The sequence below is a fragment of the Bos indicus x Bos taurus genome, chromosome 16 (assembly GCF_003369695.1).
Source record: "Bos indicus x Bos taurus breed Angus x Brahman F1 hybrid chromosome 16, Bos_hybrid_MaternalHap_v2.0, whole genome shotgun sequence".
Lineage (NCBI taxonomy): Eukaryota > Metazoa > Chordata > Mammalia > Artiodactyla > Bovidae > Bos > Bos indicus x Bos taurus.
In genome coordinates this window covers 32,068,637-32,081,333 of record NC_040091.1, presented here as the reverse complement: position 1 = coordinate 32,081,333, position 12,697 = coordinate 32,068,637, and the positions used below count along the sequence as shown (strand labels likewise).

Here is a 12,697-nt window from a genome sequence, read left to right as displayed (position 1 = left end):
AGAATGGTAACATTGAAGTTTTCAGACATAAAGTAACTCCTTTTTCTGTTCAAGGAAATATATATGGTTTGGAAATTTCAGCAGATACCTGAACATGTGAAAAAACAAGTGAATTCTAGAATTTGTTAAAAAATCCAATAACCAAAATTAAGAATTCAATGGAAAGAATAACTAACAGATATGTAATATTGCAACCCCAAACCTTATACAACATTACTGATAAAAATTAAAAGAAAATAAATTTATTAAATTTATTGGGCCATAAAACTGCAGTCCACAGACAAAATCCATTCAAAACAACTTCTGATTTGTTGAGATTCAGGAGTCTGCAAGCCAAGAATGGTTCTCACCTTTTAAAATGGCTATATAATTGTCTACATAATAGCTTCAGTTTTTCCTCTAAGAGACAAAGCCTGAAATACATATTATCTGGTCTTTTAGAAAAAAACATTTGCCTACTACTGGCTAATATTGTAAAGATGTCAACTTTTCTCCAAATTGAGATATAAATTTAATAAAATCTCAATAAAACCCCAACTTTTTTTTTGCAAAATTAAACAAACTGATTCTAAAAATTATATGAAAATGCAAAGGACTAAGAATAGCCAAAGAAATCATGGAGACAAACAAGAGGGGAGAATTCTTCTATTAGATAGATATCACAGCTTGTCATACAGAGAGATGAAAGACTAACAGAACAAAATAGCTCAGAAATAGACCCACATATATGGATGCTTGATTCATGACAAAAGTGGGAGTAATGATTTTGGCATAAGGAGGGCTTATGCAATGCTGATAATGTTCCACTTTTTAAAAATTTGCATAGCTATTATGTAATAAATTATTAAGTATCGTACACATCTTTTGTGCACTTTCCTGAATATATGTTTTTATAATAAAATGGATTTTAGAAAAATGTAACCAATGAATGATCCTATTAAAAAAAATCTTATCTTCCTAAACATTAGATTCTTAGATCCTTCAAAATTAGATTACATTTCTTGTCTATTATCTACTAAACCTATATATATTTAAAAACTAAACCCTTGATTCTGTTTGCTCACCTCCAAGGAAGGTAGGTTCTGTAAGCGTAGGGACCAAGAATATTCCGTTTACTATCACATGGTTTATGCCTGGCTCAATGTCTGCCGCATTTTAATAGTTTGATAAATACTTGTTAAAGGAATTCAAACTTCATTGGATGTTATGCTATTTTAAGGAGACTAATTAAAAGTATTCATGAAAATTTTAAAAATGGTTAGAGTGAATTCTATTTCTGATGCAGGAATAGTGGGTTAGAAATTAGGTATTGCACTTTTTTCTAATGCTGTAAAGACATGAAAACAGACGTGGAACAAGATCATGCAGAGTGTACATCAATGTGGCCATGATTTTGGCTAAGTCCTCTGAGGGTAAGAAAGTAAAGGTGTTAACGTCAGTAGTGCCAATCTTTCAATTGTGATCAAGGATTCCCGAATGTGTCTAAATGTCAGAATTTAGGGTTAAGGGACAGAAGTGTCCACTAAATTCACTTCATGTCTGTTGAAATGTATTTTGCTTCACATGAAAACAATGTTATCCATGAGTAGTGTTTAGCCTATGACATAAACTATATGAACCCCAAACACGAGATTATGACAAACAATTCTAATTTGATATGCTAGGAATATATCCTCTGCCACAATTAGTGCAGGGTCCCTAGTGACCCCAGACAATCTATTTCAGATCAGGGGCCAGATGGAACTGTGACCTGGGGAACTAGTGAGGATATGAAATGTGGGCTGGAGACTTACGGATGTAAGGAGGGAGAGGGGAGTGATCAGTTCCCACAGGTTTATACATTATCTTTTCCTCCCACTTTGTCCTGAACAAGCTCTGGTATGAGATGTGAAATAGGGGTTGGGTGGCTATGGGAGTTCTATTTTAGGGAGAAGTTGCCCCAGTCAAAGGGGAGGTAAAGTTCAAGATAAAACAATAGGGCTTTCAACAGAAAGTGAGCTCACCCAACTTGGGCAACTATAATAAGGCAACCACCAATTGTAAGTAATCAATCATTTGAAAGCAGGTACTGCCTGTACAACCTTGGCACTGGCTCAAGAACGAATAGCTGAGGCATGGTCCTGGTGTCTCTCTGTTTACCTTGATTCTTTACTGCTGCAAGAACAGGATATTCTTGTTCCCACAAAGCCACTCCATCTTATTTTGTGTGTTCCCCCCCACCTCACTCCTCACTCCATGTCATTTAATTGCTGTGTGGTGGGGAAAATAATATATATATCAAAAGGATGCAGACTTACCAGATTCCTTAGATTGCTTCAAAATTAGAGTTAACCATGGGCCTTTCCTTCTGAACTTTGATGTGTCTACAACAGTGCTGGAGTTGAGATATGAAAATAAATGGGAGTGTGTATGAAAATAAATAAAGGAAACGTCATCTTAAATGGAGTCAGGCAGTCTTGAAAAGGGAGCTCTCACCCACTTGCCACTTGTTGCCGTCTGCATAACCAGCAGCAAGAAAGAAGATAAGAATATTACTTTTCTTCTGGTATAAGGGAAGATATTTTTCACAGAGCAATTTTATCTCTTGCTTTTAAGAAAAAGGAAGGAAGACCCCTCCCTGACCTACTGGCGATGCACTACCACTTACACCCAAAGAGAAACTGCATAACATCCGACCCTGGCTCTTCTCCAGTGAATGTTTGTTCAGAACAACTCAAGCGTTTCCTCCTAAAACCTAGTAAAAGCAGGTCCCTTCTCCTTTGTTCTCCAAATTTGTCTATGATTCACCAAAGTTTGCCTGTCTCGGATTGCAATTCTCTGCTATTCCCAAATAAACTCATTTTGCTGATTAAATAATTGGCTGCTTTATTTTTGTGTTTGACGATACCTACTGCTGATCAAATGCTCTTTCAACTGCAACGCATATTAACTATGACATCTAGTTCTGATATAAATTTGCTTCGCAAGAAACTGGGAATAAAATCGCATAAAATGTAGTATCTCTCAAATCATTTGTATATAGACAATCCCATTCTCTAATAGTTCCTGGAACAAATTTTACAACTTTTATTCAGTGATTCATTAAGTCAGTAAACACTGAGAACAGGATTATGCTGGGCACGATAAAATAAAGACGACTAAAGATACAGCTGTCGTCCTCAAGGACGTAAATTATTTGGGGTACAAGTAAACAGTTAGATTATAACACTATGTGATAGCTTTGTTGTTTATTTTGGCTTTACTACAGGATTGCAAATCCCTTTGCAAATCAGAATGCTATCCTATTTCTTGGTACTCAAGTGCACGAGGTAGTGTTGGGCATAAAGCAGATGTTCAATAAGCACATGTTACTATTCACTTCTGTTCAATTTTATTTTTTTTTAGCTCTTTATTTTTTAAAAATTTAAATTTATTTAATTAGAGGCTAATTACTTTACAATATTGTATTGGTTTTGCCATACATCAACATGAATCCGCCACGGGTGTACACGTGTTCAAAATCACTTATCGAGTGCCTGCTTCGTGCAACAGAGAGGGTACTGCTAGATATGTAATAGCTATCGCAGTGATTATATGCTGTCACAATGAAGATTTGGGCTAAACGATACACTAGCTTAAAAGTTTCACCTTCATCCAATCAATTCACATTTTCCTAAGTGGTTATGCTACTTCATTCCATAAAAACACAGTTTTGCTTTTCCTAAAATCTGATTTACATTTTCTCCTCCGGCAGCTCGGCCTCGGCGCTCGCTTGCACGCATGCGCACACGCCAGCGCCTGGCGAAGAGCCCCCGCCCCCGCCCCCTCCAGCCACCCGCACCCGTGGCACGGCTGTTGGGTAGTGGCGAGCCGGCGCCATGTCCGCCTCGGGAGTGGCAGTGTTGTTGTCCTGGCTGAGCTGTTGCGGCTCGGCCCTGTGGAGGTAGAGAGACGCGGGAGGGGGCATCCCTGGGGCTGGGCAGGCGGGGCCATATCCCTGCGCCTTAGCGTCCCGGGGACTGGGGCTCCGGTGGACCGCAGCCTCGTTCCCCAGTTCTCCTGGCGCCAACACCGGCTCCCCGCCGCCCGTTCAGGGTTTTCAGTGAATGAGGGCGGGAAATGAGGGCACGCAATTGGAGAAGGGAATGGCAACCTAATGGCAACCACTTCAGTCTTCTTGCCTGGGAAATCCATGGACAGAGGAGCCTGATGGGTTATAGTCCATGGGGTCGCAAATAGTCGGACATGACTTAGCGACTAAACAACAAATTAGGGTTTAGCTGTCTCCCCAAGTTCCCCAAGTTTTGCGTTACTTTCACGTGTCGGTTTCCTGCATAGCGGGTCCCACTCTGAACCCTTTTGCCAGAGGGAAGCACAGAGAGGACCAAAAAGTCTCCACCAGGAATGAGGGTGGGGGCGCTTCACTAGGGTAACTAGGTAGTTGATGGTTTATGTTAGTAGTTGTGGTTGAATGATTTGTGAGAGGGTGCTTTTAAAATGTGCAATATGTAAGACTATGTAATTATGAATATGTAAGAATATGTAATTCCCGCAGAAAGTGGGTTGATGATGAGGAAGGAAAACTTTAAAGTTCTGAGGGATCCTCCATGTAAGTTTTTTGGTCAGCATTAGGTGGCTGCTGGATTAGAAAGTGTATCAAAATATTTTGCATTTTCATCACAGGTTAAAATACAGATAGTTAACTGGAAAAATGATATTTTGTGAATATTCTGTTTATTACCTTCTAGCCCAGATGGCGCTAGTGGTAAAGAACCTGGCTGCTAACGCAGGAGACGTAAGAGACGCAGGTTCTATCCCTGGGTTGGGAAGATCCCTGGAAGACCTGGCAACCCACTCCAGTATTCTTGCCTGGAGAATGCCGTGCACAGAGGAGCCTGGCGGGCTACAGTCCACAGGGTCGCACGGAGTCAGACGTGACTGAAGCGCCTTAGTGCACAGTGCAACGTTAAAATGTAAGGATACCAACAATAAAACTATTATAGAGGTTTCAGAGCTAAGGGATCCATGGCATCTCAGTGAACAGATGGATAAGTCAAATAGAGTAAAAGTAGTGGTTGGAAAGTCATTGAAGTACTGCTGCTGCTGCTGCTAAGTCGCTTCAGTCGTGTCCGACTCTGTGCGACCCCATAGACAGCAGCCCACCAGGCTCCCCCGTCCCTGGGATTCTCCAGGCAAGAGCACTGGAGTGGGTTGCCATTTCCTTCTCCAATGCGTGAAAAGTGAAAAGTGAAAGTGAAGTCGCTCAGTCATGTCCGACTCTAGCGACCCCATGGACTTCAGCCTACCAGGCTCCTCTGTCCATGGGATTTTCCAGGCAAAAGTACTGGAGTGGGGTGCCATCGCCTTCTCCATTGAAGTACTGAGAAAAAATTAAAACATAGCATTGTGACAGAACTCTAAAAATTAATATTCTTCTTTATAAAATGAAATAATAAAACCTATCTCATGGTGTTGTGAGGCATGAAAACCATGATATATTTCAAACTTTTAACACATGTATCAATAAATTAATGGTAGTTGATATTATTTAGGTTCACCTGTGAGCTAAGGGAGTTTATAATGTTTGCTATGTTGTACACCAGAGATTTCTTTGGAAGGAATGATGCTGAAACTGAAACTCCAGTACTTTGGCCACCTCATGCGAAGAGTTGACTCATTGGAAAATACTCTGATGCTGGGAGGGATTGGGGGCAGGAGGAGAAGGGGACGACATAGGATGAGATGGCTGGATGGCATCACCGACTCAGTGGATGTGAGTCTGAGTGAACTCCAGGAGATGGCGATGGACAGGGAGGCCTGGTGTGCTGCAATTCATGGGGTTGCAAGGAGTCGGACATGACTGAGCGACTGAACTGAACTGAACACCAGAGATCACCAAGCTTTAGTGTAAGGGATTAGATACTAAATATTTTAGGCTTTTCAAGCAATGTATCTGTTTTAGCTGCTCTGCCGTAGTAGGGGACAACAGTAATAAACAGTAGTAAACCAACAGTGGTAAACAAATAGCGTGGCTGTGTACAAATAAAAGTCTGTTTACAAAGCACAAATGGAATTTGGCCCAAAGAACATAGTTTTCCAATTCCTGGTGTACATTCATAATTGAAGGAAATGCTCAATTAGAGGTTAGAGAAGACAAAGGTTTTTTTTTGTTTTTGTTTTTGTGGCGGTCAGACTCCCTGAATTTTAGTTCTTAATAAGGTGTGCTTTTAAAGGAGGCGCTTTCCTGAACTTAATGGATTTTTATTTTATTGTTAGCCTTTTGGAAGGGGAAGTTGAGAAATCCAGGGTAGATGTTTTTATTTAAGAATCTTTTCCTGCCCCTAGGTCTAAGAGGTATTTATCTAAACTTTCTACCACTGTTACCAAACTTGGGTCTGCTTGCTGGTGCTCAGTAAAGTCAATTTGCTGACACTGGGTTTTTATGAAGGAAAGTTAGGTTTTATTCCAAGTGCAAGGAGTATGGGTGGCTAATGCTCAAAAGACCTGAGCTCCCCAATGGATTTCAGGGAAGAGTTTTATAAGACAGTCTTGAGGGGAAGGATCTCAGGATATACGATTAGCTTGGACACAGTTCTCTCATTGTTTGATGGTGAAGTAACAGGGTGGTATTTTGGGAATCTCAATAATCAACCTTCTGGCTCCAACCAGTGGTCAGCATGCAGCTCACTTCTGCTTCTGGTTGGGGTTTTAGTATCTGCAAAACAACTCAGGAATGTGCATTAGACTCTTATCTATGGTTTCAGGGAGGAACTGAAGATTCTGTGACTGCTATATGGCTGACCTGTTATTTAAATTGTTACCTGCTCTCAGGGCCCAACTGCTGTTTTTTGTTACTACATGTTCACATTCTTTCATTCTTTTTATTTTTTTTAATTTACTTATTTTAAATGAAACAAAGATGAGTATTTTTAATGATGAAAGGTACACTTCACAAAGAAGATAGACATCATAAACCATTAGACACCTTAACAAAGAAACAAAGATATATAAAGCAAAAACCAGAAGAAATACAAGGGAAAAGAAAAAAAATATACTTATAGGAAGACATATTAACATTTCTCTGAGAATATTTTATCAAGTGCTGAAAAAATAAGAATAGGAGCATCTTGAATGATGGCATTAATAATTGAAATATAATAAATTTATATTTATATTAATCATATCATACACAAATATATTTAAAATTTTATATCTCATATGTTGTTATTAGATGTCCATAGGACATTTAGAAAAACTGGCAAAAAGATAAACATTACTAAATTTCACACACTGCTGCTGCTGCTGCTAAGTCGCTTCAGTTGTGACCGACTCTGTGCGACCCCATAGACGGCAGCCCACCAGGCTCCCCGGTCCCTGGGATTCTCCAGGCAAAAACACTGGAGTGGCTTGCCATTTCCTTCTCCAATGCATGAAAGTGAAAAGTGAAAGTGAAAGTGAAGTCGTGTCTGACTCTTCGTGACCCCATGGACTGCAGCCTACTAGGCTCCTCCATCCATGGGATTCTCCAGGCAAGAGTACTGGAGTGGGGTGCCATTGCCATCTCCGTTTCACACACTACAATCCTTTTATGTGTGTGCGTCATTCAGTTATACATATGCACATGTTATTTTTGAAATTATTTTCCATTATAGGTTATTATAAGATATTGATTATAGTTCCGTGTGCTATACAGTAAACCTTTGTTACATATCTGTTTTTTTAAATTAGAAATCTAGCATTCTGTTCATACTAAGTTAAACAAGTGGAATCAATATGTCAAAAATTTTTGTTAGTCAAAAATTCATGAGTTTTCTAAAATGTTATATATATTATTTATATATATGTATACAAAAGCTTTTATACTACGCTTGATAAAGGCTTGAGAAAGAACATCCATTAAAAAAAGAATAGATGGTGAAATTGGAAAACATAAGCTAAATGAAATGGGAACACTGAATATGGAATAATACAAGTGAAACAAACTAGATAAAAGATCTTCGTATAGTCCTGTTGTTTTTAAACATGGCTGCTCATTAGAAACATATCTGGAACACTGGCGAAACAAAAAAAAAACAATACCTGGGCATTTATAGTTTTCAAAAAAATCCAAGATAATTCTGATATGCATACGGACTTTAAAAAGTGATTACAGGTTTTTCTATTAAATGATAGTTTTGGTGATATACAAGTCTATAATTTTTCTGTTGACCAATCATGATACAATGTTATTAAGTGAGTCATAGTTACATAATCACAATAGTAAAATATGTTTATCAGTTTTCACAGTCAATAGCCAGACAAAAAATAAAAGATAATTACAATTGCAAGCCATAACGGGAACATGATTAACCTAACAATATAAAATAATTACACACAATTTGGGGGGGGTCAAGCAGAATGATGTGGTAAGTGGAAGTGCATACGTGCACATGTTTTCACCTGTCCAGCCAGACTATGTCTTTTGGTTGGTACATTTAATCCATTTACATTTAACATAATTATCGATATGTGTGATCCTGTTACTGTTTTCTTTATTGTTTTGGGTTTTATTTTCTGTAGGTCTTTTCCTTCTCTTGTGTTTCCTGCCTAGAGAAGTTCCTTTAGCATTTGTTGTAAAGCTGGTTTGTTGGTGCTGAATTCTTTTAACTTTTGTTTGTCTGGAAACCTTTTGATTTCTCCATCAAATCTGGAGAGTCTTGCTGGGTAGAGTATTCTTGTTTGTAGTTTCTTACTTTTCATCACTTTAAATATAACATGCCACTCCCTTCTGGCTTGTAGTTTCTGTTGAGAAATCAGCTGATAGCCTGATTCGAGTTCCCTTGTATGTTATTTGTTAGTTTTTCCTTGTTGCTTTTAATGTTTTATCTCTGTCTTTAATCTTTGTCAGTTTGATTACAGTATTACTCTCTGTGCTTCCTGGATTTGGTTGATTATTTCATTTCCTGTGTTAGGGAAGTTTTTAACTATTAACCTCTTCAAATATTTTCTCAGGTCCTTTCTCTCTCTTCTCCTTCTGGGACCCCTATAAAGTGAATGCTCCTGCGTTTAATGTTGTTTCAGAGGTCTCTCAGGCTGTCTTCATTTCTTTTCATTCTTTTTTCTATATTCTGTTCTGTAGCAGTGATTTCCACCATTCTGTCCTCCAGGTCATTTATCCATGCTTCTGCCTCAGTTATTCTGCTATGGATTCCTTCTAGAGTATTATTCATCTCTCTTTGTTTGTTCTTTAGTTCTTGTAGGTCTTTGGTAACATTTCTTGCATCTTCTCAATCTTTGCCTCCATTCTTCTTCCGAGATCCTGAATCATATTCACTATCATTATTCTGAACTCTTTTTCTAGAAGGTTACCTATCTCCATCTTAGTTATTTTTTCTGAGGTTTTATCTTGTCCCTTCATCTGGGATGTAACTTTCTGGTGTTTCATGCTATTTAACTTTCTGTAATGTGGTTTTGTTTTAGTTCCTGTGGGATTGTGGTTCTTCTTGCCTCTTCTGTCTGCCCTCTGATGGATGAGGCTAAGAGACTTGTGTAAGCTTCCTGATGGGAAGGATTGATGGTGGGAAAAACTGAGCCTTGCTCTGTTGGGCAGGGCCTTGCTCAGTAAAGCTTTAATCCAGTTATCTGCCGATGGGTAGGGTTACACTCCCTCCCTGGTAGTTTTTTGGCCTGAGATGACCCAGGTCTGGGGTCTAGGGCCTCTATGGTTGGGTTAATGTCAACGTCCAAGAGAGTTTACATCAAAGGGGACCTTCCCAGACAACTGCTGCCAGTCCCATCCCTGTGGTGAGTCTTTGCCGACCCATGACTCCACAGGAGACCCTTCAACAGTAGCAGGTAGTTTTGGATTAGTTTCCTGTGGGGTCAACTGCTCCTTTCCTTTGAATCTTGGTGCACGCAAGGTTTTTTTTAATGCCCTCCAAGCCTGGAGACTCTTGTTTCCCCCAGTCCTGTGGAAGTCTTGTAATCAAATCCTGCTGGCCTTCAAGGTCAGATTTCCTGCAGATTCCCAGTCCCTCTGTCAGGTTCCCAGGCTGGGAAGCCTAACATGGGGTTCTAAACCTTCATAGCAATGGGAGAACTTCTTTGGTATTATTGTTCTCTAGTTTGTGGGTCACCACCCAGCATGTATGAGATTTGATTTTATCGTGATTGTGGCCCTCCTACCATCTTGCTGTGACTTCTTTGTCTTTGGACATGGGATATCTTTTTTTGGTAGGTTCCAGCATCCTCCTGTTGATGGTTGTTCAACAACTAGTTGTGATTTTGGTTCTCTCGCAGAAGGAAATGAGCGCATGTCCTTCTACTCCACCATCTTGAACTAGAAGTTCTCTTTCATTAATTCTTAAGCCAGCCTTTTGAGACAGAGGGGAGACATGGGAGACTAAACCTTTTCAATAAATGAGGCAAAGCAGAGGACATAGGGGACAGAGATCTGTTCCAGGAGGGCCCTGCTTTGTTGTTGTTTAGTTGCTCAGTTATGTCCAACTCTTTGTGACCCCATGGACTGCAGCATGCCAGGCTTCCCTGTCCTTCATAGTCTCCCAGTGTTTGCTCAAACTCATTCAATACCTAGTGATGCCATCCAGCAGTCCATCCTCTCTGTCATCCCCTTCTTCTCTTACCTTCAATCTTTTCCAGCCTCGGGGTCTTTTCCAGTGAGTTGGCTCTGTAAAAATGAGGTTACTTTTGAATAAAATATATTATTAGAAGCAATTTTACTTGTTTTTTCTTGCTTTTTTAGTGTGGCCAATAGAAAAATTTCAATTATATAGGTGACTCACATTGTATTTTTATTGTCTATATTTCATATAGACAGAAATTAAAGTACCCTGAGTAATAGAAATGATGATCACTAGAACTCACAAAAATTTGCTCTTTACTTCAGTGTTTCAAATAAGAAATACTGGGTTTTGTTTTGTTTTTTTTCAATCTGTATTCATTTTATTTGAACTCAGTTTATAGGTGAAGGAGTTAGAGCCAATATTCTTCAACAGTTTTTATTCTAAAACAAAAACAAGATGCAAAAGTATTTGCTCCTCCCTATTGTGCCTTCTTTTCTATGGGAATGGTCTTGATCCCTGTCTCCTGTACAATGTCACGAACCTCATTCCATAGTTCATCAGGCACTCTATCTATCAGATTTAGGCCCTTAAATCTATTTCTCACTTCCACTGTATAATCATAAGGGATTTGATTTAGGTTACATCTGAATGGTCTAGTGGTTTTCCCTACTTTCTTCAATTTAAGTCTGAATTTGGCAATAAGGAGTTCATGGTCTGAGCCACAGTCAGCTCCTGGTCTAGGGATTGGGGGCAGGAGGAGAAGGGGACGACAGAGGATGAGATGGCTAGATGGCATCACTGACTCAATGGACGTGAGTCTGATTGAACTCCTGGAGTTGGTGATGGACAGGGAGGCCTGGCGTGCTGCGATTCATGGGGTCGCAAAGAGTCGGACACGACTGAGCAACTGATTTGATCTGATTGTGTCTTCAGATATTAAGTAACCCTGAACACACCTAGAGTTGGGGGTTGATGTCACTGATGTCCCCAGTTTTAGCTCTGACTACACTTTCTAAGAAGGAACATGAGCAGAAATGTAAAGCTCATGGCAGCCCACAAGTGTTAGGCTTGCTCTGACCATATATTGTTTAGTCATTCGATTGTGTCTGACTCTTTACAACCCCATGGATTGTAGCCCACCAGGCTGTTCTGTCCATGGGATTTCCTAGGCAAGAATACTGGAGTGGGTTGCCATTTCCTTCTCCAGGGAATCTTCCCGGTCCAGGGATCAAATGCTTGTCTCCTGCATTGGCAGACAAATTCTTTACTGATGAGCCACCAGGGGAGCTCTTGACCATGTATTAAAATCCCTTTTATTTGGAGGAGATGTAGTTTTAATATTCACATTTGACATTTTCCTCTGCAGGTATTACAGTAACAGCCCAAACTACGACATTTTTAGTACCAGAAGTATTGTAAGTGTTTAATTTTTTTAAACTATAGTTAAGTATTAATATTTTTGACTTCACAGCAGAGAGCAAAGTTAATCATACTCAGGTGCACAGTGCAGTGTCATTCTTTTATTTCTTCATCCTGTTTATCTTCCTAATATATTTCCCTCCTCCAATAAATATCTTGAAATATGTATGTAGCAAAAAATAGGTAGTGTTGTTTCAAGTGTTTTTGTAATTTAACATTCCCAAAATGGTGTTATGATACAGATAGAATGACCATATAATATATTGTCTCAACTACTGAGAGTGAAAGATAGTGCTATTAATAGTTATGCTGGGACAACAGGTATAAATTGGGAGTGTCTAGACAAACCAGGATGCATGATCATCCAGCTATAGATTTCATTCTCTACATTACTTTTTAAATTCAATACTATGTCTAGTTCATTTCTTAAGGTTGCCTGATTACTAGTGTGTATATATTATTTACCTATCCCCCCAACCAATGATGGATGAATGGCTTCTTACTACCACAAACAGCATTGTGATGAATGCCCTTCTACATGTCATTTTATGAATCTGTGCAATACTTTTTAAGCTATGATTTCTAGAACATAGGGAAACAGACACCCAATTTAACTAAATTCTGTAAGATTTTTCCCAAACTGGAAATCACAATTTATATTCTTACCCAGTGAACATCTCCACCAATATTTGGTACTATAGATATTCCCTTTTTTCACCAATTTTGTTACCACATAC

The 12,697-nt window shown here is 39.2% G+C and overlaps 1 protein-coding gene across 1 annotated transcript in view; it reads left to right on the top strand.

The window, feature by feature from the left end:
* Window positions 1–3,821: 3,821 nt before the first annotated feature.
* CATSPERE (catsper channel auxiliary subunit epsilon) overlaps window positions 3,822–12,697 on the top strand; it is a 158,547-nt gene continuing 149,671 nt past the window's right edge. Inside the window, exons 1-2 of the mRNA XM_027564683.1 lie at window positions 3,822–3,922; window positions 11,908–11,956. Coding sequence (XP_027420484.1) covers window positions 3,858–3,922; window positions 11,908–11,956 — 114 coding nt within the window. The 5' untranslated portion in view covers window positions 3,822–3,857. The remainder of the gene's footprint in view (window positions 3,923–11,907; window positions 11,957–12,697) is intronic.